Source organism: Chanos chanos, chromosome 3, assembly GCF_902362185.1.
Source record: "Chanos chanos chromosome 3, fChaCha1.1, whole genome shotgun sequence".
Lineage (NCBI taxonomy): Eukaryota > Metazoa > Chordata > Actinopteri > Gonorynchiformes > Chanidae > Chanos > Chanos chanos.
The window spans coordinates 47365627-47391629 of NC_044497.1; the positions used below are offsets into that span (position 1 = coordinate 47365627).

A 26003-nucleotide genomic window follows, 5' to 3' on the forward strand; every position below is an offset into this window, starting at 1 on the left:
ATTTTATCTTTCTTTTTTTTTTTTTTCTTTCTAATTTAGGCCTTGGATGAATTTGCCACCAAGCTCATCCAGAACAACCATTACGCTAAAGAGGACGTGGCCACTCGCAGAGATGCAGTGAGTAGAGACTTTTGCTCCCCAAACTGGATCAATATCACTTTATACACTTACATTTTCTTAACATCCTTTCTTTAAATCCATTGTAGCTGCTGAACAGACGCAACGCTCTTCATGAGCGCGCTCAGTCTCGCCGTGCGGCTCTGGAAGACTCCTTCCACCTGCAGCAGTTCTTCCGTGACTCTGACGAACTGAAGAGCTGGATTAACGAGAAGATGAAGACAGCAACCGACGAAGCATACAAGGTTTGGCTGGCTCATTTAGAAGTCCTAGGTCCTGTATTTGTTCCTCTGGTTATTTTCATGGGAGCTGGTTTTTAATCCTGTGCTCTTGGTCTTTACATCTCCTTGTGCGTACACAGGACCCCTCCAACCTTCAGGGCAAAGTGCAGAAGCACCAGGCCTTTGAGGCTGAGCTCTCAGCCAATCAGAGCCGCATTGACGCACTGCAGAAATCTGGCCAGGAACTGATTGATGGGAAACACTATGCCACTGCAGAAGTGTCTGCCCGCATGGATGAAGTCAGCTCTCAGTGGAAGAAACTCCTGGAAGCCACTGAACTGAAAGGTAAGAAGCTTCAAGCCAGAAAGCTATTCTTGGTTAGGCTATGATTATGCAATAAGCAGGATTTGAAGTATAATTTAGATTACATGAATAAATAATGTGACAAAGAAAGATTGCAAGTCAAATGTGAGAGCCAAAAGATGGGTGTTGTGTGATTTAAATGAGCTCAAGCTTTGGCTGTCAGTCAAAGACTTACCTCCCTGAGTGCCATAGAATGTTTTATCCTTCAGTAATTATGTACGGAATCTCATCGTCCACTGCTCTGTCACACCCTCAGGGAGCAAGCTGCGTGAGGCCAACCAGCAGCAGCAGTTCAACCGTAATGTTGAGGACATTGAGCTGTGGCTCTATGAGGTGGAGGGACACCTGGCCTCTGATGACTACGGAAAAGACCTGACCAGCGTACAAAACCTGCAGAAGAAGCATGCTCTCCTGGAGGCTGATGTGGCTGCTCACCAGGTAGTCTGCATTTTACTTTATACTTAATGTTTCAAGATGGGGCTTTCTCTGAGTTCCTATTTTTAACAGTGTAGCTGTTCAGTGCTGTCTTACGGTAAGCTTCCACTGCAGCCAATTTTGCTTCGCTCTCATTCAGGTCGCTCCGATTGGCGAAATCGGAGGCGAATTCGCCAAGGCAAGCGAGATTGAGATGCTGAATTCTCAACTTTGTGCAAATAAGAACCACGCGAGTACCAATCAGCTCAGTGTGTGGTGTGTTTGGTATGTGACGTTCTCTAGAGAGGCGGGAGTAACAAAAAAATTCTGACCAAGATGGCAGAGGCTAAAGGCTACATATAGCATGAAAATATGTTCGAGATTTAAAAGATCTATGGGCAACTATTCGTGTATACATCAGCACGGGTTGTTGTTTACATGTTTCATGAGTTGGGGCCAGTGCGGTAGAAAAAACTCTCTCAACGGCTTTGCTCGGAGCAAATAGACCACTGTAGACCCTCATTTAAGCACTCAAACTTTGGAGCGAAGTGACTTGTTTGCTGTTTTCGCGACCACGCCCCCCAGAGGGAAATTTCGCAGGGTAAAATTCGTGAGGTGTTTCGCTGTGTTGGAGCCTGTGGTTAGAGTCTTGCTCAAATATCATGGGACAAATGGAGAGAATTTCTCGCTGCTAATCATTACAGGCACTTTGGTGCCCTCCAACATTGCCTTGCAATAAAAAAAGCAACAGTTTGGAACCAATATCAAGGTTGACATAAATCCTCTGTAATTGACTGCCTGTGTGTTTTTGTCAACCCAACAGGACCGAATTGACGGGATCACCATCCAGGCTAGGCAGTTCCAGGAGGCTGGCCACTTTGACGCTGATAACATCCGTAAGAAGCAGGAAGCTCTGGTGGCCCGTTATGAGGCTCTGAAAGATCCTATGGCAGCCCGTAAACAGAAGCTGTCAGACTCTCTGCGCCTGCAGCAGCTCTTCCGCGATGTGGAGGATGAGGAGACCTGGATCCGGGAGAAAGAACCAATCGCTGCTTCCACCAACAGAGGTTAGAGAACAAGGGATTATGAGAGGTTTAATTGTAATCACAGGGACTTTTGTTTAGTCATATAAATTTGTATTACACAGGCATCCCATCTATGTCATGTACATTCGTTCCATTCAGTTCAGAGTATGATGCAAATAAGAGCAAAAGTGGGTTTCAACGAATTTGTGATAAGCCAGAGTTTTGAGTGTTTTTTGTCAGGGCATGATATTGGGGCAGTTCTGTAGTATATTTGTGTTAGTAGCTGTCAGAGTGTAATTAACAGTAACTGCTATCTGTCCATTAGCTGATGCAATATTCTTTTACTCTGTCTTGTTTAGGTAAAGACCTGATTGGAGTGCAGAACCTGCTGAAGAAGCACCAGGCATTGCAAGCTGAGATTTCTGGTCATGAGCCCAGGATCAAGGCAGTAACACAGAAGGGAGAGGCCATGGTGGACGAAGGTATGTACATTAGTCCAGTCACTGAAACCAGATGCCGGATAACTTGCTTCAGTTAATTAACAGTCAATAACCAGTAGCTTGGTTAACTGATACAGTGCACTGCTGCTAAAATTAAACAAATTTAAAAGGGGCTCCCATACAAACAATTTTTAACTAATAGCTCCTCTAGACTGATGACTGTTTGTTCCTGAAGAGTTCTGAAATGTGTAAAAGTTGATAAAATGTCAAATTGATATATATGTTATATATGTATTTAAAAGTGCAGCTGTGTAGCGTTGACTGACTGTACGTCCCGTGTGTTACAGGTCACTTTGCAGGAGAGGATGTAAAAGTGAAGCTGGGCGAACTGAGTGGCCGCTGGGACACTCTGAAGGCCAAAGCTGCCCAGCGTAGGCAAGACCTTGAGGACTCCCTGCAGGCCCAGCAGTACTTTGCCGACGCCAACGAGGCTGAGTCTTGGATGAGGGAAAAGGAGCCAATTGTTGGCAGCACTGATTACGGCAAAGATGAAGATTCTGCTGAGGTAAAGAGAGATGGAGAAGGACAGGAGCCATGATGTACCCTCCTTGATCCATTTATTGAAATTCAGAACTGATTAAAAAGAATCATACCTAATTTGAGGCCTGCTTAGTCAATTGAAGCAATTGAAATTTTGCAGAAATAGATCAGTAGCACTTTATGAAGTCAAAACTGCATGAATATTAAAAGCTAAATGCTAGGAAAAAAACACTAGCTGTCCCTTTATACTGATGACTGCTGATCTGTCTTCAGGCTCTTCTGAAGAAACACGAGGCTCTGATGTCTGACCTGAGTGCCTATGGCAGCAGCATCCAGGCTCTGAAGGAACAGGCCCAGGCCTGCAGGGTAAATAAATCCATTCACATGATATCTTTCACCTCACTTAACAACTGTATTCCAGACAACGCCACGGCTAATATGTTTTAGCCACTGTTATTTTAAAGCTGTTGAAATGTAGCACCGGAATATGCATCCTATTGGACTGAAGTAAGGTTTAACTTCCTGTAGACGAGGAAAGGCACTGATTAATGTGTTCTTGATGTGAGCTTGATGTCTCCTCTAATAACAATTTCAGCTATGTTAAAGAATTATAGACTATGGAAATACAGGAGCTATTGGAATATTTCTTTATATGGTGTCCTCATTGGTAATCCAACAGCAACAAGTGGCCCCCACTGACGATGAGACTGGTAAGGAACTGGTGCTGGCTCTGTATGACTACCAGGAGAAGAGCCCTCGTGAAGTCACCATGAAAAAAGGAGACATCCTCACCCTACTCAACAGCACTAACAAGGTACAGAGAAAAGCCCAGTCAATGGTTCTGATGGTGTTGAAATGTTAGTGATACTGGTACTCTAACACGGAGTATTGTGATAGTGATACGGCTACTCTAATGCATTCTCTGACACTCTAATGTATAGGCATCTCCCTCGTAACTTCTAACAGACTTCTGTTATATCAGTAATCAGTGATTAATTAAAACACTACTGGTTAATTAATACACTTTTTGAACAGTATAGTGCTACATTGAGTAGTTCCATTATTTGAAAGACTCCTCTAAATCTGCTTTTGGAAGGTTAATTTGGGACGGAGGAGCAGCATCCTTTATTGGCTTCCCATGTCCTCCTGTTAAATCTGATTCTTTTTCTGTAGGACTGGTGGAAGGTGGAAGTGAATGACAGACAGGGCTTTGTGCCTGCTGCCTATGTGAAGAAACTGGATCCAACCCAGTCCTCCTCACGAGAGAACCTTCTGGATGAGCAAGGCAGCATCGCCCTGCGACAGGAACAGATCGAGAACCAGTAAGAGTTCTTGAACTTTTTTTTTCTTTTTTGATGGAGCCCACTGGGAATCAAATAACATCATGTAAAATGAACCTGAACTCTTCCGTCAAAAGCTGAGTCGCGTAGTCCTGGATCTAAAGTGATGGCTGGGGTAGTAGTTGCCTTGAAGTATCATCATGATTTTATGAGGTTGTAATCTGTTCGGTTCAGATAGTAGCCTCGTGTATTTGGATATATGTGGTCAGGCTGTATGTGTGCCATGTATCCTGAGTGACAAAATATTGAGAGGTTATTTCTTTTCTCAGAAAGCATTTTTCAAAAGCATCAGAAACAAATATAATTTATTAGTCTAACAGACTGCTCTGAGCTCGCATTAACTGATTAACTCGTTATTTTCTTGGATCTGTTAATCTCTTTCCCTTTTTCAAGCTGTCATCTCACACCCAGTAAGCACGAGGGACTACACAGACACTTATCTTTCTATTTTACTAACTCTTTCACCTTTCTTTATCCCTCTTTCCCTTTCTCTCTCTTTCTCCTGCTCTTTTTCTATCTCTTTCTCTGTTGTCTAACCACTAATGCCTGCATGCAAGGTCTGTGGTCACCAAGGAGACGTGCAGTGTGTCTGTACGCATGAAGCAGGTGGAGGAACTGTGAGTAGGACCAGACCTCCGTGTTGTGACCGTTTTTCTGTGATCATCGTCCCACTGTGGCCGCCAAGACATCTTCCTCATCATTGTCATCTGTGCTAATTAGGCCTAGAGATAATATTAGCGCCAGCCATCTTACCCTACTTTTCATTTCGTGACACTTGTCATCCATCCATCTCTCTTTCTCAAGATCACGCTCTCATCCTCTTTCATCTCTTCTATTCAACACAGGAATAGAAGTACTGCATCTAATTCTCTCTCTTTCTCACTCTTGTGTCTTTTGATGGCATGTGAATTTATGTTGTGCTTATATATTGCCAATATTTCCTCAGTCTTGTTGAATGTTTGGCTGTTTTCCATGAAGAAGAGAGATTTTGTCATTGTCAGTACCTGCTCCCCTCACCCTGTCATCCATAGTTTGCTGTGGATGCCATGCGCCTGTACTGTCGGTTTTGTTTGTATCCCCCCGGGTTGAATTGTTCAAGGTTCCTTGCCCTACCTGTAGATTTTCCTCTTTATAGACAGGATCCAAGTTTCATGTACCACAGGATATTTTATCCTCATAACCAGTGGTGTAATAAGAGAGATTTGGTTTAAACAACCTGAAGATTCAAAATTCGGGACTCCAAAAAAAATGCTAGGAAGTCTTTACATGTAGAATGGCACCATCGTCCATTGAAGAAGCTGACCCTGCTCTTTCCCCCTGTCTGCCAGGTATGGCACTCTGCTGGAACTGGGAGAAAAGCGTAAAGACATGTTGGAGAAGAGCTGTAAGAAGTTCATGCTGTTCCGTGAGGCCAATGAGCTGCAGCAGTGGATCAATGAGAAAGAGGGCGCACTCACCAATGAGGAGGTGGGCTCTGACCTGGAGCAGGTGGAGGTGCTGCAGAAGAAGTTTGACGACTTTCAGAAGGTGTGTTAACAATGTTGGATCTGAACTAAAGCGAACAACAGATGAGGCACTTTAAAGTCTGACATAAAATGTATTTCTCTGTACTTCTAACTTCATCCATGTTAATTATCTGTGTTTCCCCACATTTAATTGGTGGAGGTTATGTGATGTTGTAACCTCATTGTGTATGCGTGTGTGTGTTGTGTCTCAGGATTTGAAAGCCAATGAATCTCGTCTGAGGGACATTAATAAAGTGGCATCTGAGCTGGAATCTGAGGGACTTATGGCTGAAGAAGCCCCAGTTGTTCAGGCCCAGGTGAGACATCTTGTTTTTCTTTTTCCTTTTTTTTTTCTTTTCGAATAAAAGTCTTTATTCAGAAAATGAAGCAGACATTAGAACACAACACTGAACCGATTCTTAAGAAGTTAAGCACAGGATTTATTCTAAATTTTTATTGTTGAAATTTGATGGATTAAAGACACAAATTATGTGTTTTCTCTCCACTAGCAACAAGAAATGCTGGGATCAGCTCCTGGCAAAGTAAGCACCATTCTTTGAAATATCTGTCCACTCGATCTCCTGCATGGGGTGCTTGCGTGGCTGAATGAAACTAGAAATTCAGATTTGTCTGTTTTTTATATATGTGACCAATAAGATTTCTGCTCTGTTTCTCCAGGATGACGTGGATTCCAAAAGTGCCTCTCCATGGAAGGTAATAAGTTTTAAGATGTGTATTGTAAAGATGTGGTGTACATTTTCCGTATCTCCTTAATGAAGACACTCAAAACAAGACATCTGCACTTCATGTCTGTCCATGCCCTGTCTCTATGAAGGCCTTTCGAGTTGAAATCAGTTGATATTATATGCTGTTTACAAGTGATTCCTATCAGCATGACAAACCTGACAAATCCAGTCAAAATCAGTTCTTGAAGAGACTTTGCATCTTGTCTGGATTTGAGGCCTTTCACATTATTGAGTTTGTAATGTATTTGCAAGTTGCACAGCCATTAGCATTCAGTCTAATCTAACATTCAGTCAGTAACTTCAATCAACTTATTAGACATAGGAAAAAAAAAAAACTTGTTAGCATACGCCGACTCTGACCACAACAATCTTATTCCTATATCCACTCCACTGGCATCATTGAACGTCAGTTGCATGAGAAGTATTGGTGGCCTGGTTCTTTGGATTTGAGGTCTTTCTTTAAACTTAATTTGGTCTGTGGTTCTGGTTCTGATGATGAAAGGAAAAGGAAGCCTGTTCTCTCGACTAACGTGGTGATTTCTCTCTTGACTGGTGTGGTTCTTTCTGTGTTTTTGCCCCCCCCCCCCCCTTTCCCTCCTACCTCCCCCTCCCCCCCCTCAACTTAATCTAGTCTGTTCGCTTGGCTGTCCAAACGACGGCTAACTTTAATACTATCAAGGTAAGATTGTCCCACAGTTCCTCCCGACCTTCTCCCATGCCGCCCCATCAGCTTCCTGGTTAAAACCTGCATCGTGTCCTGCGTGCTCGGAAGACTAACCCGTCATCTTCTGTGGTTACCTAATGTTTTGTCCCGTGAATCTCGAGTCTTCACGTTTGGTGCTCCGGCACCTTGACATCCATTGTTTTCTGTCTGTCATTTAACCAGTGGTCATTCTTTTTGTTCGTGTCGGATTCACCCTGCTTAACTTCATCCATTTTTTTTTCTCATTTGTTGTCCAGTTTAATAACAGTTTAATTTTTTTTTTGTCTAACTTGTTGTGGAGAATGTATTAGATTTCTGTTTCTAATCCCTGGTCGAAATCCCTGTTCAGTCTTGTTGTCTTGCATTCCTCTGTTGTTTGTTTTATGATATGCTCTGTTATGACTCATCTTTTAGATCACAGCTGACTGTACATGATGAATATTTGCCGTTGGTTGTTCTGAAATTATTGGTCATCAGTTAGTCAAAGTTCATCACTTCTCATCTGAGACCTTTTAGGATGCCAAGGACACTCTAATTAGTACAGCTAGAACTGTTTTTCTGGACACAGATTAAGCTTGGTTGTGGACTAAATTTCACTATGTTCTACACAGATCATCCTTTTTAGTCCTGGACAAGACTTAATCTGTCCCTAGAAAACTGCTGCTCAGAATTTTACCAGTTCTCTTTCCATTAAGATTATAAAAGGGACTTATCAGGGATTGGTAATGAATGCAAAATTATAGTCAGATTAAAATAAAACTCAATTTCAGACGTTGTAGAACCAGAAGTCGTATGAGAGTGAGCAGTAACAAGTGCCCTGATTGGCTCCTGATGGTATGAGTGATGTTTTGCAGGAGCTGAATAACCGCTGGAGAGCACTGCAGCAGCTTGCTGAGGAGAGGAGCAACATGCTGGGCAGTGCCCATGAAGTGCAGAGGTTCCACAGGTATGCACTTTCTCACACACACACACACACACACACACACACATATATACAGGTGTTTCCAATGGATACTAAGAGTGCACTTCACTTTTCAGGGATGCTGATGAGACCAAAGAATGGATTGAGGAGAAGAACCAGGCATTAAACACTGATAACTACGGACATGATCTGGCCAGTGTTCAGGCTCTACAGCGCAAACATGAGGGCTTTGAGAGAGACCTGGCTGCCCTGGGAGACAAGGTGAGGACGAACGCACATGTGTTTAACCTGTTTTACATATTAGTACATTACAGTCTCACCAAAAAATGCTACGTAGACACAAGCAAATTATTGTATCCTAAATATTAAATTATTATTAAATGATTAATTTAAGTTATACTTAAACCTTCTGGGCTATGATTCTCTTGGCTGAATGCTGTATGTTTTTTTTTAATCTTCTTTCTATTGGCTAACAGGTGAACTCTCTGGGGGAGACAGCAGAGCGCCTGATCCAGTCCCACCCTGAAGCAGTGGATGACATTAAGGAGAAATGCACTGAGCTAAACACAGCTTGGAGCAGCCTCGTGGGACGAGCAGATCAGCGCAAAGACAAACTAGGCAACTCACATGACCTGCAGCGATTCCTCAGTGACTTCAGGTATGGTGGCAAGAAAGAGGATGGAGTTTAGTCAGAGCAGTGGAATTGATGCATATGCGGCTGTAATGACTGGACAGATATGAAGAGTAAACTGGTCTTGCATAAACACATTGAAAGAAAGTAATGAACAATTGTAGTGGCTTTGATGCCGGCCTTGATGTCTCTAAAATGGCAGATTCATTGCTGAGCGTGCAAATATATCGTATTAAAATGTTGTCCTTAAACTCTTGTTCATCTTTTACACTCATAGGGACCTGATGTCCTGGATCAATGGCATCAGGGGCCTGGTGTCCTCAGATGAGCTGGCTAAAGACGTGACTGGAGCTGAAGCCTTGCTGGAGAGACATCAGGTACTTAGACTCATAACAGCAGTATACTGTCTGATAGAGTCTTTCACTCTTCAGATGAAGACACTTCCCCGAGCAGAAGGGCTTTTGTTCAGTTCCATATCATCTCAGACAGTCCTGCCATTCATTGGTGCATCTTAATCACTTGGAAGAAATTTAAATCTATTTTTGTCACATGATTAAGTTCACATACTACATTGTATGATCTTACACTGTCCCCACAATGCTGAATACCAGGAAATCTCTTTGCGATGATGTGTGTAGATTTAATAAACCTTCTGAATCCTCTGTTCAGCAGAATAAACTCTTAATTCTCTTCCCCCTCCTTCCCTTTACAGGAGCATCGCACTGAGATCGATGCCCGCGCTGGCACCTTCCAGGCCTTTGAGCAGTTTGGACAGCAGCTCCTGGCCAGAGGTCATTACGCCAGCCCTGAGATTCAGCAGAAACTGGAAGCCCTGGACCGGGAACGGGCTGATCTGGAGAAGGCTTGGGTTCAGCGCAGGATGATGCTGGACCAGTGCCTGGAGCTTCAGGTCTGTACAGTCGATATTTATTCACCCAGATTCTGTCTGACCAAATAAGACCTGATGACACAAAATGTCCCTCTACGCTCATCACCAAAAACCTTACTCCACCACACCATAGATGGTGGACAGGGTACATGCAAGACTGAATGGTGTTCTTTTGTTCTCTGCAGCTGTTTAACCGTGACTGTGAGCAGGCTGAGAACTGGATGGCAGCTCGTGAGGCTTTCCTGGCCAGTGATGATAAGGGTGACTCTCTGGACAGTGTAGAGGCCCTTATTAAAAAACACGAGGACTTTGACAAAGCTATCAATGTGCAGGTGAGTCATGCCTGCTTCATGAGCATTTTGTATTGGTTCAGGTGTCGTTTAAGTCTCACTAGCACCACCAAACACTGGAGGTAAATGAACTCTGTCAGAATGGAATGTATCTTTTGCTGACGTTGATCTGATTGGTTTGAATGTGATTCCGTCCAACAGGAAGAGAAGATTGCTGCATTGCAGTCTTTTGCTGATCAGCTTGTTGGTGGTGACCACTATGCTAAATCTGAGATCTCCAAGCGCCGCAATGAGGTCTTGGACAGGTCAGAGATTAGTGCCAATCAACTCATTTACACAGACTGAATTTTGTTCATAACATGATCCATTGCAACATGTCCTCTTGAACTGCAGGTGGCGCCGTCTAAAAGCTCAGATGATTGAGAAGCGCTCTAAGCTGGGTGAGTCACAGACTCTGCAGCAGTTCAGCCGTGATGTGGATGAGATAGAGGCTTGGATCAGTGAGAAACTCCAGACTGCAACTGATGAGTCTTACAAAGACCCCACCAACATCCAGGTACCGACCGCCTTCTCTCTCAACAGAAACATTGTCCTCTCTCTGACAGTTCTGTGAAAATAGTTTAATACATCGGCTTTTGTCTTTTATCTATCTGAAACAGAGTATCTATGTTTCCTGTGATTATTAAACTGTTTGTTATTTGGGGGGGTTTATATCATGACCTGTTACTCTAACCCTGTTAAAGGCCTAATACTGCCAATGTCCTGTTCAAACCCAGTTAATAAGTACTACCATACTCCCCTATGTACCCCCCCCCCCCCCCCCCCCAGCCCTGCCATAAGTGTGTGTGGGAATGTCACTGAACCTCTCTCTGTTTTTATTGTTTGTTTTTAGCTGTCCAAGCTGCTGGTAAGTGGTTGTAGTGTGTCAGAGCTAACTAACTGCCAGTAGGTTCTCTTCACCTGTCTGCGTCTCCCATGTCGGTAGACACGTAGTAGAGTACCATCTGTCTATGTGATGTCCATGGCACCTGCGAGTGCTTGCTTCATATGGCGTTTTATCTATTCTGTCAGTGCATTTTCTGCTGTAACTTCATTTAGATTTGTTTGGTTCATCATTTTAGTAGTTTATACTTGTTGGGTGTGGCTTCCATTTCCACTTCCATTTGTGTGTTGTTTTTTTTGTTTGTTTTTGTTTTTGTTTATCTGAAGTTGGGTTGTCTTGTTTTGAAATCTTTTCACACTTCTCAGATCCCATATGCCCTCCACACATAAATATGGATTGGAGTGGAGTTGTTTTATGGATAGTGTCATCAGAACATCTTATGCCCCTTTGATATTTCCTTCATTGGATGGGCATGTGGGATCATAATTACCAATTCTGAAAATTAAAATGAAAAGATAATTGACCTCATTAATTTAGTTAATTGGGAAAAAGGTCATACAAAATATGTAACAGATATTTAACACTAACTCGCCACCTATGTAAAAAGAGAAGGAGAGCTGCTTTTAAACATAGCTTAGCTTTGCTTTGCTTTTTGCCAAGTGCTTAGTAAGAATATTAAGCTTATTGTTTTCAGCCTAAGTGCCACTAAAGTGTAGATATGTCCCAAGCTTTTTCTGTGTTTTGCGTTTTAGAAAATGCTGTTGGGTAGTGCCCCTTGAGTGTTGCTTTTATTTTGAGTGAATTCTCCTTCTCTCTGGGTGTAATGAGAGTGTGGAAAGACTTAATGAGACCCCTTGCCTCCTCTAGGTGCTCCAGAAATATTCTTTTGTTTTGTATGTGTCCTGGACAATGATGTCCTTCCACTCCATGAGTCTCGTCCCTCACTGTTTTTGTTTTTGTCCCGTCTGATCCCCATGTTGTCTGTCCTCAGTGGTGTCTTAATTTCACCTTTTTTATTTTCCCACCTCACGGTTTTTGTATGTTTCATGGTACCATATGTGGTATACTCTCTGTGATGTTTTATTACATTCACAATTGTTTTAACCCCACCAAATTCGTACCTGAACATCCAGGACAGCCACTGTACAACAGTGTACTGTACAGAACACATGAAGAGAGCTGATCTAGCCTAATAAAAAAAAAAAAAAAACAGGACTGACCTTCACCCTCTGCCCTCTTCATAGTAACATTTTACATGATTTTAGTTAGTACATCATTTTCACAAGTAGGCCTATATCATTTTAATTCATGGCCAACAGAACAGAAAGGAAGTTACAAAACAACATGTAACTTTCGCACATATTCCACAAATCACACTTCCATTCATTTCTATGATTGTACTGTGTCTTACTCGTTTTTCCTTTCTTCTTTCTTTACACTCGTCATCGCTGCCTTCAGAGCAAGCATCAGAAACACCAGGCCTTCGAGGCCGAGCTGCACGCCAATGCTGACCGTATCCGAGGAGTGATTGACACAGGCAACGCCCTCATCCAGAGAGGTGCCTGTGCAGGCAGTGAGGATGCAGTAAAGGTAAAGCTCCAGTCCCAGTCATTCATAAAAATCTGTTTCAATTAGGGACTCGTGCAACACTTTTAGTTGTGTTTTTTGAAGTACTCCAGGTAATACATTTTGTGTCTGTGATCTCTCCAGGCACGTCTCAACGCTCTGGATGAGCAGTGGCAGTTCCTGGTTAACAAATCAGCTGAGAAGAGTCAGAAACTTAAGGAGGCCAACAAGCAGCAGAACTTCAACACTGGCATCAAGGACTTTGACTTCTGGCTTTCTGAGGTAATAACTTGAAAAGCATATTGAAAGAAGAAAATAACAAGAAATTTCTGGGATTGAGAATTGATGCAAAGTGTGATGATGTATCACGTCACAGGATAATTTTTCCTCTGTAAGAAGACGGCATGAAAAAAACTTTTATGTGACACCTTAATGATAATTAAAAGAAAAAAATCTACTGTCAGCTGTGCTCTGAATGTTCTGCACTTTCTTAAATATACAGGTTGAAGCTCTCCTGGCTTCTGAGGATTATGGGAAAGATCTGGCCTCAGTCAACAACCTACTGAAGAAGCACCAGCTTCTGGAAGCCGACATCTCTGCCCACGAGGTAACACCCGTTCCATAAAGCTCTGTTCAACTCATTTTAGAACAGGGCTACACAAACACGGTTTATTTGTTATCAGCGAAGGCTGCTTGTGATTTCTCGTGGCGTTTTTCTGCTGTCTCACAGGATCGTCTGAAGGATCTGAACGGCCAGGCCGATAGCCTAATGGCCAGCAACGCCTTCGACACCTCGCAGGTCAAAGACAAACGTGATGCTGTCAACGGACGCTTCGGCAAGATCAAGAGCATGGCTGCCGGACGTCGTGCCAAACTCAACGAGTCACACCGCCTGCACCAGTTCTTTAGGGACCTGGATGACGAGGAGTCTTGGATCAAGTAAGTCAGCACTGTGAAGCTACTTAGTTCAAATTTCATGCCAAACCATTTGGATAGTAGAGCATCCCTCTCCTTTCCCTGTGCGCTTGCAGAGAGAAGAAATTGCTAGTGAGCTCGGAGGACTACGGACGTGATTTGACGGGGGTACAGAATCTGAGGAAGAAGCATAAGAGACTGGAGGCTGAGCTGGGAGCCCACGAACCAGCCATTCAGGTAAGGGCTCCATACCAACGCTCAAAAACTTGAACCAGTTATTTCTATGGCTGAATCTTACATAATTATGAGCTTTGGTGTTGACTGTTGTCTTGTGCTTGTAGTCTGTGTTGGACACTGGGAAGAAGCTGTCAGATGACAACACTATTGGTCAAGAGGAGATTCAGCAGAGGCTGCAGCAGTTTGTAGAGCACTGGAAGGAGCTGAAGGATCTGGCTGCTGCCCGGTTGGTTCTATTATTCCATTTCTGCTTAGCTCTGTTAAAGATTTAAACATTTTCTTCCATCATGCCGTGAAGTCTTGCTTTAAATTGTATTTTTAATTGAGACAACGTACTCAGAATGCTGTTTAGTTCAGGGGCAATCTGCAAATTCATTCCTTTGTCTGTTATGGCAGGTCTCATTTTGATATGGTCAAATTTTAATGTGGAGTACCATAGGTGTGTGAATTTCTTGACGTGTATGTGTGTGTTTGTAGGGGGCAGAGGCTTGAGGAGTCTCTGGAGTATCAGCAGTTTGTGGCGAATGTAGAGGAGGAGGAAGCATGGATAAATGAGAAACTGAACTTGGTGGGAAGTGAGGACTACGGCGATACGCTGGCAGCTGTGCAAGTAAGCAAAGTTAACCTCAGCTTCCCATAGTTATTATAAAATGTGTACACTCATACACAGGTCATTACACTGAGTACAAGAATAGAGTTATTATTTTCTGTTATATGTTTGTGTTCTGTTTTTGAATGTGTATGTTAGAGTTATTAAAAGAAACAAACATTAAAAATGCATCTTTTGACTGTCCACAGGGCTTGCTGAAGAAGCATGAAGCGTTTGAGACGGACTTTACTGTGCACAGGGACAGAGTGAATGATGTGTGTGCCAATGGAGATGAACTGATTAAGAAGGTATATGCCACCGCCAGCATGCTCATTAGTTCTCAGTTTTACAACAGCTCTTCATTTTCTGCTCTACCACACCTTTCAAACATTGTCCGTTTGTGTTTACTCGCCAACGTATCTGGTATAGACTTCATATCTATATTTCATTTATATAAAATAATATGTTGGATTCCTAATCTGGCTGTTGCCGGCACACAGGAAAACCATCACGTTGACAACATCACTGCTAAGATGAAGGCCCTTCGTGGTAAGGTGACTGAGCTTGAGAGAGCAGCCGCCCAGAGGAAGGCTAAACTGGACGAGAACTCTGCCTTCCTACAGTTCAACTGGAAGGCTGATGTTGTGGAGTCCTGGATCGGTGAGTGCAAGAGAACAAAATGGTGGTGTGGAAACAGAAAACAGACATGGGTTTTTCCATACCGATTTTTAGAAGCGTACAAATTCTTGAATCATCTAAATTGTGGCTGTCCACACACATTTATTTATCCTGAAAGAAGCAAACTATTACATGTACCCTCTTCAGAGCCAAAAATGGCAAAGTGTGTGCAGTGGCACTAAACCTGGGCCTGTGTTATGTGTTCAGGTGAGAAGGAGAACAGCCTGAAGACTGATGACTATGGCCGTGATCTGTCCTCTGTTCAGACACTGCTCACCAAGCAGGTATGACTATGACTAAATACTGTTTGCCCATGCTCTCTCATAGCATGTTTTACCTCTGGGAGATTTCAAGGGTGATTCAAATGAAATTAGTAGAAGAATTAAAAATATGGATTTGTTCAAGTCGTTTATATAGTTACTGCAAAATATCTTGTCAAGACTGTTGCATGTGCTTATACATATGGAGCTGTACATTTTTCCTGAGGAATCAGCAACATGCTCTCTGAAGCCACACACAAGCAGTAGAATTTTAACTTCTTTCTTTTTCTTACCTCTCCTCTCTCCTTCCTCTCTCATTTGTCTACTCTTTCCCAGGAAACCTTTGACGCTGGGCTTCAGGCCTTCCAGCAGGAGGGTATCACCAACATCACGGCCCTGAAAGACCAGCTCTTGGCAGCCAAACACGTTCAGTCTCGTGCTATTGAGGCACGTCATGCTACACTCATGAAACGCTGGAACCAGCTGCTTTCCAACTCGGCCGCCCGCAAGAAGAAGCTTCTGGAAGCCCAGGAGCACTTCAGGAAGGTCAGGAGGATGTTTTAAGATTCTTGTTTCGAACAGCAGTGTTAAGTCCAAAATGATTCAGCGTTCAAAGTTAATTACCATAAGCCTTCAAAATATTTGATCTCTCTATCCTCTCTGTTACATTGTCCAGGTGGAAGACCTTTTCCTCACGTTTGCCAAGAAAGCATCGGCCTTCAACAGCTGGTTTGAAAATGCGGAGGAGGATCTGACCGACCCAGTGCGTTGTAACTCCTTGGAGGAGATCAGGGCATTGCGCGATGCCCACGATGCCTTCCGTTCCTCTCTCAGCTCTGCCGAGGCCGACTTCAGTCAGCTGGCTGAACTGGACCGTCAAATCAAGAGCTACCAGGTGGTGTCCAACCCCTACACCTGGTTCACCATGGAGGCTCTGGAGGAAACCTGGAGGAACCTGCAAAAGATCATTAAGGTGAGTTTGCGGTTGACTAACGATGCAAGCTGTGTTTCTTTTGCTTACTCGATCAGATGTTCTGCCATGTGGAGACACTGTAATTTTAATGAACATCCTTGGGAATAGTTACCCAGGAGAGGTTTGTTTAAAAAAAAAAACGCTACGTTTTGAAGTTTTTGAACTGTAGAGCAATGACTTCACTCAGCATCCCACTTATAAAATCATTAAATACTCAGCAGAAAGTCACTTCAAACCGCGCTGTATTCCACGTTAGTGGTTAAAAGTTAGAGTCTTTGCGGAAGCCTTGAATACTGTTGTTTTACAGGAGCGTGAGCTGGAGCTGCAGAAGGAGCAGAGACGGCAGGAGGAGAACGATAAGCTTAGACAGGAGTTTGCTCAGCACGCCAATGCTTTCCACCAGTGGCTGCAGGAGACCAGGTACAAAGGGCCGGAGGAACAGCTAGGAGTTTGTGTGAAGGGAGTGATGTGGTCCACCAAGCTGCTTCCTACTGTTATCCATTATACTGAAGGGAGATAGGAATATTACTGCATGCCCATTGATATTCATCCACTGCATGACATTACACACATCAAGAGGGATTACATTTAAAATCCTCCTTCAGCACAGAGTTCTACTGCTCAGATGTTTGTTATCACTCTTTCCACCACTATTTTGAGCACATTAGGAACCAATCAGTGCATGCTTTTCCTGTGATGTGTTGTATTTCTTTGCGGGCGTAGTTTGGTGTTCTGGGGGGAGGGGCTTTTATGTCACAGCTTTTACACAGCTATCATGTGGTCTTATGAATATTTATCAGCAGAAATAAGCTTCACGCTTCTGCACTTCTGTTCACGAGTGCTTATGTGTCTTTGCGGGGGAGGGGTTGAGCAGTGGCGTTGATGTCACCGCTCTGTGTTTAACTATTGTTTTTCTCTCTCTCTCTCTCTCTCTCTCTCCCTTTTTTTTTTCTCCCACCCTTTCCCCTGTTTTCCCTTCCTGCTCTCTTGCTGCTACCCTGATGCTTGGGGACACTTTTCTAATCAGGACATATCTTCTGGATGGGTTAATATCATATTTTTATATCTTTTCATCTATGTGTATGGATATGTTGTTTGTCTTTGTCTGTGTCTGTGTGCATTTGCGTGTGTGTGGCAGAGTTTACTATTGCGGTGTATGAAATACGGTCTATGATGAACAGAGCAGCTGGTAAGATGGTAACTTGGACAATGAACAACACTTTACAGGTTTATTCAAGATGACTCAGCGGTCAGGGTAGTCAGAAGATTCCCCACAAATTAAAATTCTACAAATTCACTAATAGTTAAGTGGAAAAAAAAAAAAGCCAAAAAAAAACTCAGCAGGTCTTTTGTGGTTTCATATAAACACTGTATTCACTCTTTATGATCTGTGGCAATACTGAGATTCCCTCTGTACATCCTTTTTGAAAAACTTTCCATATATATATATATTTTTCAAATGTCTCCTCCCTGTTTTTTCTATTTGTGTTTCATGCTATTCCTCCGTTCCTCTCCTCCCCTCCTTCCCTCTCTAAATAGCATAGCCTATCGGCGGGTTATCCGTGTCTATCAGTATGAAGTCGGGGATGATCTCTCCGGAAGGTTTTTTCCATTCTCTGGTTTCCCTTTCCTCCACTCCCCTTGACCCCACACCTTTTGGGTTGGCTCTCATGCACTAGAGTCTAAACGCCATCATTTGGGCTCTGTGTGTGTTCAGTTTCCTCTACTAACATTCACGGCAATGTGGCTTCATGGATCTGAGATGGACCCTTCCAGCTTCTTAATCCAAAAAGCCTGGCTACATTGAGCACTATTTTAAAGTGTGTTAAGTTCACCTTTTTTTGAAGGAAATTTTTATGCACCAAATTCAGGGATGGAAACTGCAAAAAGACACCCAGACAGATCATAGATAGAAACACACTTTTGACATTTTTTTTTGACATTTTCTTTTTTCTTTTTTTTTTTCCTGATCTGAATTTAGACAAGTATTCATTTGCATTTTTGCACCCATATTTGTTTTATTTCTTTTTTGTTTGTTTGTTTGTTTTTGTTTTTACTCATTATATGAAAAACAACAATCCATTAAGACACTTTAACCTTAAATATTGAGTTGCTCACCTGACATCAGCCACTAGCAACCTAGAAAAATCATTTTTGACATATAGAATATCTGCATCTCAGGTTAAGAAATTTCTCTAGCACGGATGAAAAGAAAAGAGCAGTTTCTAACCCTGGTAGCAGTGGCCCTAATGTAGCATGGAATGGTTACCATAGACCTGTGTTGGCTTCATTAGCATGAATTGAGTGGCTATCCAAGGTGCATTCTGGGATGGCTTGTAGTTTTTCTAGCTTACTTTCCTGTCTCAATCAGAGGTAAGTATGGGAAATCAATTATTGTTGTTTGAATTTCAGATCAGAGTTTAAAAGGATTAAAGAAGAAAAATATTCCACTCCTTTGTTTGCTGCATTGAGTAAACTCTTACTTAGCTGTCTTCCTTGCCTTAAACACTGGTAACAGGGCGGCTTTCTCAGAACCTGATGGCATTTTCTCAACCTATCATGCCATCCATTTGGTCCCTATGGGGTTGATTCTTAAGAATTTAGCTAGGAATTAAATTATGTGTAATCTCTCCTCTAGTAAACAGGCAAATCCTATGGAGGGACTATTCTGGGGAATTCAGTACAATTAGTGACAGGTTAATTAATGACAAAGGTGAAGCACTAAAATGCCTGAAAATGCGTCAGTTGTGTTGCACCCCTGTAGTGTGGAGTTTTGTGTCTACAAAGTCATGTGTATGGTGTGGGTGTGTGTAGAGTAAATATATATACTTAAATGTGACACATCTGTTACACACCCTTGCCCCTGTTTAACTTTGCTGCGTGTGTAAACAGGTCCTGCATGGTGGAAGAGTCTGGAACTCTGGAGTCTCAGCTCGAGGCCACTAAGGTGAGTGAAGGAAAGAGCCAGGTAGAGGGGAAAGGTAGCAACATGCCATCACGGTTAAAGTGTAGTGGTTGGCCTCTATACCTGAATATACAAATATTTTCCTCTCTTACTGTGTGCCAAGATTGTAGACATTAAAGAGTACACTTTTCCACAGCGTAAGCACCAGGAGATCCGTGCCATGCGGAGCCAGCTGAAGAAGATTGAAGACCTTGGAGCAGCTATGGAAGAGGCACTGATCCTAGACAATAAGTACACAGAACACAGCACAGTGGGCCTGGCCCAGCAATGGGACCAGCTCGACCAGTTAGGCATGAGGATGCAACACAACCTGGAGCAACAGATCCAAGCCAGGTACAAGAACTATACATTAAACACAGAAAAGTCTTTAGGGTTCTGAGAATGTATGTGGGGAAAAAATGGGAGTATTTATGTTAAGGAGTATTGATGTCTTACATTATGATTCTGATGGTGTTGTATGGTATTGACAAATTATTATCAATTTACGTTCCTAAGGAACACCACTGGAGTGACAGAAGAGGCACTGAAGGAATTCAGCATGATGTTCAAGTGAGTAATTTACCCTCATCATCAGATCTCACTCTGGACATTGCTTTGGGGTCAGTTCTGTTAGCTCAGAGCTTGTTGGGTTATTAGGCTAACACCCATTTGTCTGTGCTATGTCTCGTTCTTAGGCACTTTGACAAAGAGAAGTCTGGCCGTTTGAACCACCAGGAGTTTAAGTCCTGCTTGCGTTCTCTGGGCTATGATCTACCTATGGTGGAGGAGGGCGAACCAGATCCGGAGTTCGAGTCCATTCTGGACACAGTTGATCCCAACAGGTAAGAACTTCATAACATGGTCATCTGTGACCCAGGAAATGTGCGGTTATCCCCATCTTTCCCATGGATTTATACATTTGTTTTTTTTCTTTTTCTTTTTTCGCAGGGATGGCAACGTGTCCTTGCAGGAGTACATGGCCTTCATGATTAGCCGTGAAACAGAGAACGTCAAGTCCAGTGAGGAGATTGAGAGCGCTTTCCGTGCCCTCAGTGCTGAGAACAAGCCCTACGTCACCAAGGAAGAACTCTACCAGGTAGGTTACGATACATACATAAAAACACAGGTTCTTACACAGCGCTAGATTACATATACAAACAGATATATTGTCTTTTTACTCTTGACCACATGTACTTGTTTGGTCCTACAGAACCTGACCAAGGAGCAGGCAGACTACTGCATTTCCCACATGAAACCCTACCTGGACAGCAAGGGACGCGAACTTCCGTCGGCTTTCGACTTTGTCGAGTTTACCCGCTCACTTTTTGTCAACTGATCTTCCCCCACCCCCTTGCCTGCCAGTGACCAATCGGGAAGCGTTTTCCCCATCACAAGACCACAAGGCCAAACTGCATGAATCTGATGTTAGATCTCTCTATAGCACTCACTATCTGTATCTAGCTCTTCTGTCTTACCTATTTATCTCACACTCTTTGTGCTTCACTGACAATAGTATAGTGAATCTGTCCGCATTTTAGTGTGTTTGCTTTAACTGTTAAGGTGCTGTGCTTGATTTTAAGAAATCTATACAGATGGTATGCTGTAACATCACTCTTAAGACTGCAGTGTGCATTAATAAACGCTACTGGTTAGAACTGGTGAAGCTGTTCTGTGTTTTCTTTTATGATACAAAAGGGACAAAGTCAAGCTCTACTTGGTTTATTTTTCTTTTTATTGTTTTTAGTGTAATCAAAACCTCAAGGAGGGCAAGAGTAAGGTACAAATTCAAATATGTGCAGACTGTATTAACATAAACCTTTTAAAAAACTTTTTTCGTTGAATTCACTCTCTTGCTTAGTTTACCTACCATTTCCAGCCATATGCTGGTAAAATACTTAACCTTAAGCCACAAGACTGCACCAACCCTGTAAAACACAATATATATATTTATATAAATATCCATAAATTTTCAGTATGTAGTTCTCTGATGTTGATCCTTTTCCTCCAACCTAATCATCCTAAATCAATCATTCCATTAGTCTGCCACTTCATTGGCCAGTTGTTCTAGGACTGCAGTTTCCCTAGGGCCCTGCTCTGTTAACTCTCCACTCAGCTGCCAGATATTGACTGAACCATCTGCATTGCCCACTGCCAGGAGATGAGACTGTCGAGGGTTAAACTCCAGACAGTAACCAGGCCGGCCTCCCGTGGTCTGGTCGATTGTCGCTGCAGGTCTCAAGGACTTTCGACCCAAATCAAAAATCTGCACCGAGCCTGTAAGACACAGAATCGCTACTAATCTGTACAGACTCCTTAAATTTGTCTGACAGTGAGTAAAATACATTAGAGTACAAATGTAATTCATGGGGGAAGGGGAAAACAGACAAAGAGATTTAATTGACTTACTTTGGATTGTAATTGAAATGTTTTATATTATTTCTGAATATCTGAGATTCTATTCTAATTGTGAGGCTTTTTCCATGTTTTTTTTTTTTTTTTTTACAAATCTTAAAATAAGAAATTATTATCAGTATAGCCTTTGGACATTCACCCATCTTACCCTCTGCTGTGACTGCGGCAAACACTAGGGGGCGAGTTGGTGACCATCGCACACCGAACACATAGGAGTCAGATACACGCAGAGAAAGCAGGGGATCAGACTGGAGTACACTGTGAAGATGGGCCAAGCCATCTGTCCCAGCACTCAGAAACAGATTCCTACAGCGAGTGACAGCATGAGAATAATCAGAAAAAAAGTGTATCTGCTGTTCCAAATACAGCATTAACTTAAATTATTCATGTAAGTCTTTACACATGGTTTTAGTGACCAGGGATGTTTTCTGGGTTACAGGTCTACACTATATTTATGCAGAGCAAAACGATTTTTGTAAAATGGAAAGAGAGCCATGATCCTGTCCGTAAGCTCAACTACTGAAATGTGAATGTGACGTATGTGTACTACCTGTGAAATGGGGAGTAGTGTAGAGAATGGACAGGGCCACTGCGTGGAGTGAAGGAGAACTGTACAGGGGCCATCAGAGTCACACGTTCACCATCAGGGGCCACTGCAGCCGCAGTCTGACTGGAAAATGAACACTTCAGCAGTAAACCTCCCTCTGAGCCCAACAAGAAAGTATCCTGGTCCCAGGAGGAGAGAGCCACTGAAGTGACACCAACACTGCTGCTGCCTCTAGCCTGAAAGAGTAATGATCAAACAGTCTGAAGACTGGTTATGACAATGGAGACTATTCAAAATGCAGCATAGCGCTGTACATGATGTATACCCAATGTGCATCTGAACTGAATACCTAAACGCAGGAGATTTGTGAGACCATTTTAAGACTAGAAACACTAATCGGCGGTTCAGTCATTTTTGGTAGGGAGGTGTTGGAGAAATAAAATGTTTCTTTGTTTTATGAAAAACACTGTAATAGTTATGTAGCCATTTTTGTGTGAGTTAATCAACAATCATTTTGTATGAAGGATTCATAACTATATAATCACTTGTATTAAAGTAAATGTGTGAAGTTCTTTAAAAAAAAATGTGATCTGTGAATGGAGGAAAAGAAAAGGTATTTTGTGTTCATCTCTGTGCAGAGAGTGCAGACAGTCAGATATTCAAGGTTACATGGTGTGTGTCTTCTTTGTGATTTTTATTCATTTTAGCAAGGAAGAGAGCAATAAATATTGCTGACAGATTCTGATGACCTTAATCAAAAATATGGGCTCAACGGAAACCATAGTGTAGTACAGAATAGTATGGGAATTTGCAAGGTGTGACCAGCAGGTGCACCCCAACCGAAAGATGTTGAGACAATGCACACTCAGTGTCTGAAATTGATAAGAAATTACTATAAAGATTGGTGCTTTGTGAACATGGCGTCAACCACTCCCTGGGACCGGATCAATTTGTTGTATGCTTCTTCAAGGTCTTACAATAAACTTGCACTGCATCAGACTGAAAACTTTGATTGTCCCTTTTTCAAGCAGTGTGGCTAGATTCTCTGCCATATTTGGCCCAGGCTGAGACTTCTCTCCCACAGAGGTGTGAAACTCCTACCTTGCCACTGCTTTGGGGGATTTGTTGTCTGACAAGAGCATAGCCAGAGCTCAACATCAGCTTCCCCTCCGCACTGTCTATACTCCACACCAGAACTCTGCCGCCTGAACCTGCACTCAGAACAGCCAGCTCACCTCTGCGTGGCCCAGGAATCCAGTTAACCTGTACACACAGAGAGCGAGAGAGAGAGAATAATACTGGAGGGACACGATGATACACTAAATTCAGTAACACATGGAGAGAAAGGGAGAACTCAGCTCAATTATTAATGTGTATATAGCAATAGATAATACCTGATAGACTGGCTCTCTATGGGTATCAGCTGAAAGACCTGTTTGAGCCAAAATGGGGTCTTGAGAGTGGGATGTGTCCCAGACCACTACCTCCCCATTGTACAGCCCTCCTGAGGAACATACGAGGGAAAGAAGCTTATTCTTGGATACCGCAGTTTTGGTTCTGAAGGAAACTGGTTTCACTGCTCATCTTGTGTCCATTACATACAATCTTCTGTTTTATGCTGAAACTCCATGGTGAAAGTCATCATGCAACGTCAAGTTAAGGGTAGTAAAATACACGATACAATCCTCTGTTAATAGTGCCTATAACTTTAGCAAATCCTCGTATCGATGTCCATACCAGCAATGAGAGATGGACGATGGGGGTGGAAGGACAAACACATGACAGGTGTGGCCACATCTATAACCATATCAGGGACTTTGGGGTTAAGGCCTCTGCGGTCTAGGTTCCACGTGCACACGCAGGACTTCTCTGTGCTCCAGTCTCCATCATCAACACTGAGACAGTCAAAAGAGCAGGTTAGATCTGTGTCCCTAAGTACAGGAGATGACTGTGGGCAAAAATGACTGCATCTGTATTCAAAACAAAACCCTGTCCTAATGTTTGTCAGATCTGTTCAAGATCATACATAATCGTTTGATTATCTTAAATCAGCAGGAAATTTGAGTAATATTGTTAATGAATGATTGAATCCTTAAAATGTTGGTAAACTGAAGATAGTACAAAATGAGATTTCTGGGGGCCTGTAAAGAATACTTAGGGAAAAGTCATCGGAAGCACAAGAAGTCTTACCGACCAAAGGCACAGGCTATGACAGAGCCTGTGCAACTCCAGGACACGCCTGTGACTTGAAGGCCCCTCTCCTGGGCACCGGTATACTGTAGGCGATGTGTGCACGACACCTGGATAACCACAAGCGTGGCAAGACATAAGAACACTCCGACACTGATAACACCGTACGACGAGATGCAGCATTTCATATTTTAAGGATGAACAAGACTAAAAACAATTCTATGATTGCCGAGTTCCTACCGTCTGATTCTGGTCAGCCCAATTCACTTCATATCCATCAAAAGCGTGACTCTTGGCGTTTTTAGCCAACTCCTCAATGACCATATTCTCAACACGTTGTAGAAAATCCGTTAAACCGGGGCACTCGGTCTCGAGGTCACGATCTAGCTGTTCGTTAGTCAGATGGGCGTTTGTATCTGTTTGTGTACCACAGTTAGAGACGTGTATGGCCTGGGTTTCAGTTTCTGTCGTGTGAAAAGGTATTGTCTGGCATCCTCTCTGGGGACCAAAAATGTAAGAATGTAAGTCATCGGTGAGAAAATATTTTAATCAGCTCGTGGGCAAACGAGAAGGAGAGCAACATTATCATCCTCTTTTAATAATCCAACCCTGCGATTGTTTATTAGAGTTGCGTAGTATATGTCAGACAGCTACTCATTAGTGCTGCTCATACAGATGTAATTACAAGTCAAGAATATACACATTGTGGTCCTGTGAGCACCTACCTATCTAGATTAACAAAAGATTTTTGCTGGGTACATTTGGACACAGTCTGAAGATGTTTCATACACAGTTCCATCAGACAAACTATACTTTAGAAATAAAATGATTTCAATTTAAACCATCATTTAGCCATACGCAAAGAAAGCCGTAAAAAATTAGGATTACAAATTACTCTCCATACTTTCTCGAAAACCCGTCACAATTTGAATATTCCAGGCCTGGAAAACACCAGTTTCATGTTCCACGTATTTTCCATGATGTTACTTCAGGGTAAATAGCCTTAGGAGTCCTAAATTAACGACGAATAATCATGCAATTTACCGACTGCTGTGTCAACTGATGAGACTTCCTCCACGACGAGTCCACGACAACGCCGTCAAGAGATTCATCCATGAACATTTTTGCCATACAACGTAATCTTCTATTTACCAGCCTGTTCCGAAGTAATCTACTAAACCTTTGGGCTACCAGATTAAAGCAAAATCTGGATTTTAATTAGGATATAATTTGCAAGTCAACTGACATTATTGTTCGGAAATAATCTAACGTTACCTCAGCTAACTATGTAGCTGCTTTAGCGAGGTAGCTAGCTTAGCTAGTATATCAGTTCACGCTCAGTAATGTCACACTGAAACGGATTTCAAAACAGTTTAAAGGAATATTAAATAAGTATCTAAATCGTTCCCGAGGAGGTTTATGAACAACGAAACCAGAGGCGCCCTTCTCTAACAATAATGCATCTTTTAAGAGCCAAATAGCAATACATATTTTCTGCACCGCTTTTCTTGGAGTTTCGACTGAGTCTGTTCCCTTGGTAACCGTGGGCCAATCACTTCATAGTTTATTCTTGCTGTGTTAGTGCATTACCCACTGATTGGTCGGTGTGGCAGGGAACGATCACTTGAATGGAAAAATGTATCAATTATTTGAAAAGCCATTA

The 26003-nt window shown here is 42.6% G+C and overlaps 2 protein-coding genes across 3 annotated transcripts in view; one reads left to right on the top strand and one right to left on the bottom strand.

The window, feature by feature from the left end:
* sptan1 (spectrin alpha, non-erythrocytic 1) overlaps nucleotides 1-20850 on the top strand; it is a 34193-nt gene extending 13343 nt beyond the window's left edge. Inside the window, exons 12-57 of one of the 2 annotated variants that reach the window (XM_030769431.1) lie at nucleotides 40-117; nucleotides 207-362; nucleotides 479-683; nucleotides 958-1139; nucleotides 1939-2182; nucleotides 2500-2622; nucleotides 2928-3145; nucleotides 3394-3486; nucleotides 3800-3934; nucleotides 4294-4442; nucleotides 5018-5077; nucleotides 5789-5987; nucleotides 6178-6276; nucleotides 6475-6507; nucleotides 6644-6679; nucleotides 7343-7390; nucleotides 8269-8360; nucleotides 8453-8597; nucleotides 8813-8994; nucleotides 9245-9344; nucleotides 9680-9877; nucleotides 10042-10188; nucleotides 10348-10451; nucleotides 10540-10702; nucleotides 11039-11053; nucleotides 12488-12619; nucleotides 12740-12877; nucleotides 13098-13202; nucleotides 13326-13534; nucleotides 13627-13747; nucleotides 13852-13973; nucleotides 14225-14357; nucleotides 14546-14644; nucleotides 14837-14996; nucleotides 15222-15298; nucleotides 15611-15820; nucleotides 15951-16247; nucleotides 16555-16667; nucleotides 17275-17292; nucleotides 17787-17849; nucleotides 19140-19194; nucleotides 19349-19545; nucleotides 19708-19761; nucleotides 19887-20033; nucleotides 20140-20287; nucleotides 20402-20850. In XM_030769431.1, the coding sequence (XP_030625291.1) occupies nucleotides 40-117; nucleotides 207-362; nucleotides 479-683; nucleotides 958-1139; nucleotides 1939-2182; nucleotides 2500-2622; nucleotides 2928-3145; nucleotides 3394-3486; nucleotides 3800-3934; nucleotides 4294-4442; nucleotides 5018-5077; nucleotides 5789-5987; nucleotides 6178-6276; nucleotides 6475-6507; nucleotides 6644-6679; nucleotides 7343-7390; nucleotides 8269-8360; nucleotides 8453-8597; nucleotides 8813-8994; nucleotides 9245-9344; nucleotides 9680-9877; nucleotides 10042-10188; nucleotides 10348-10451; nucleotides 10540-10702; nucleotides 11039-11053; nucleotides 12488-12619; nucleotides 12740-12877; nucleotides 13098-13202; nucleotides 13326-13534; nucleotides 13627-13747; nucleotides 13852-13973; nucleotides 14225-14357; nucleotides 14546-14644; nucleotides 14837-14996; nucleotides 15222-15298; nucleotides 15611-15820; nucleotides 15951-16247; nucleotides 16555-16667; nucleotides 17275-17292; nucleotides 17787-17849; nucleotides 19140-19194; nucleotides 19349-19545; nucleotides 19708-19761; nucleotides 19887-20033; nucleotides 20140-20287; nucleotides 20402-20527 (5928 nt within the window). In that variant the 3' untranslated portion in view covers nucleotides 20528-20850. Of the gene's footprint in view, nucleotides 1-39; nucleotides 118-206; nucleotides 363-478; nucleotides 684-957; nucleotides 1140-1938; nucleotides 2183-2499; nucleotides 2623-2927; nucleotides 3146-3393; nucleotides 3487-3799; nucleotides 3935-4293; nucleotides 4443-5017; nucleotides 5078-5788; nucleotides 5988-6177; nucleotides 6283-6474; nucleotides 6508-6643; nucleotides 6680-7342; nucleotides 7391-8268; nucleotides 8361-8452; nucleotides 8598-8812; nucleotides 8995-9244; nucleotides 9345-9679; nucleotides 9878-10041; nucleotides 10189-10347; nucleotides 10452-10539; nucleotides 10703-11038; nucleotides 11054-12487; nucleotides 12620-12739; nucleotides 12878-13097; nucleotides 13203-13325; nucleotides 13535-13626; nucleotides 13748-13851; nucleotides 13974-14224; nucleotides 14358-14545; nucleotides 14645-14836; nucleotides 14997-15221; nucleotides 15299-15610; nucleotides 15821-15950; nucleotides 16248-16554; nucleotides 16668-17274; nucleotides 17293-17786; nucleotides 17850-19139; nucleotides 19195-19348; nucleotides 19546-19707; nucleotides 19762-19886; nucleotides 20034-20139; nucleotides 20288-20401 lie in introns of both variants that reach the window. The other variant, XM_030769432.1, reaches the window with a different exon arrangement.
* Nucleotides 20851-21226: 376 nt separating this feature from the next.
* Nucleotides 21227-25462, bottom strand: dync2i2 (dynein 2 intermediate chain 2). Its single transcript, XM_030770128.1, has 9 exons — nucleotides 25385-25462; nucleotides 24581-24838; nucleotides 24341-24450; nucleotides 23888-24045; nucleotides 23545-23654; nucleotides 23252-23413; nucleotides 22154-22386; nucleotides 21752-21909; nucleotides 21227-21465 (listed from the first exon to the last, which is right to left on the bottom strand). The coding sequence occupies exons 1-9, from the start codon at nucleotides 25460-25462 to the stop codon at nucleotides 21227-21229; spliced, it is 1506 nt and encodes a 501-aa protein (XP_030625988.1).
* Between the last annotated feature and the right edge of the window lie 541 nt (nucleotides 25463-26003).

What these genes read in the sequence shown, in the direction of transcription:
- dync2i2 (XM_030770128.1), bottom strand. Translation starts at nt 25,462, where the DNA reads ATGTTCATGGATGAATCTCTTGACGGCGTTGTCGTGGACTCGTCGTGG. An exon ending in CACTACTCCCCATTTCACAG is followed by an intron (nt 21,910 to 22,153) that starts GTAGTACACATA and finishes CACTCGCTGTAG; the next exon opens with GAATCTGTTTCTGAGTGCTG. An exon ending in TGCCGCAGTCACAGCAGAGG is followed by an intron (nt 21,466 to 21,751) that starts GTAAGATGGGTG and finishes TGTGTCTTACAG; the next exon opens with GCTCGGTGCAGATTTTTGAT.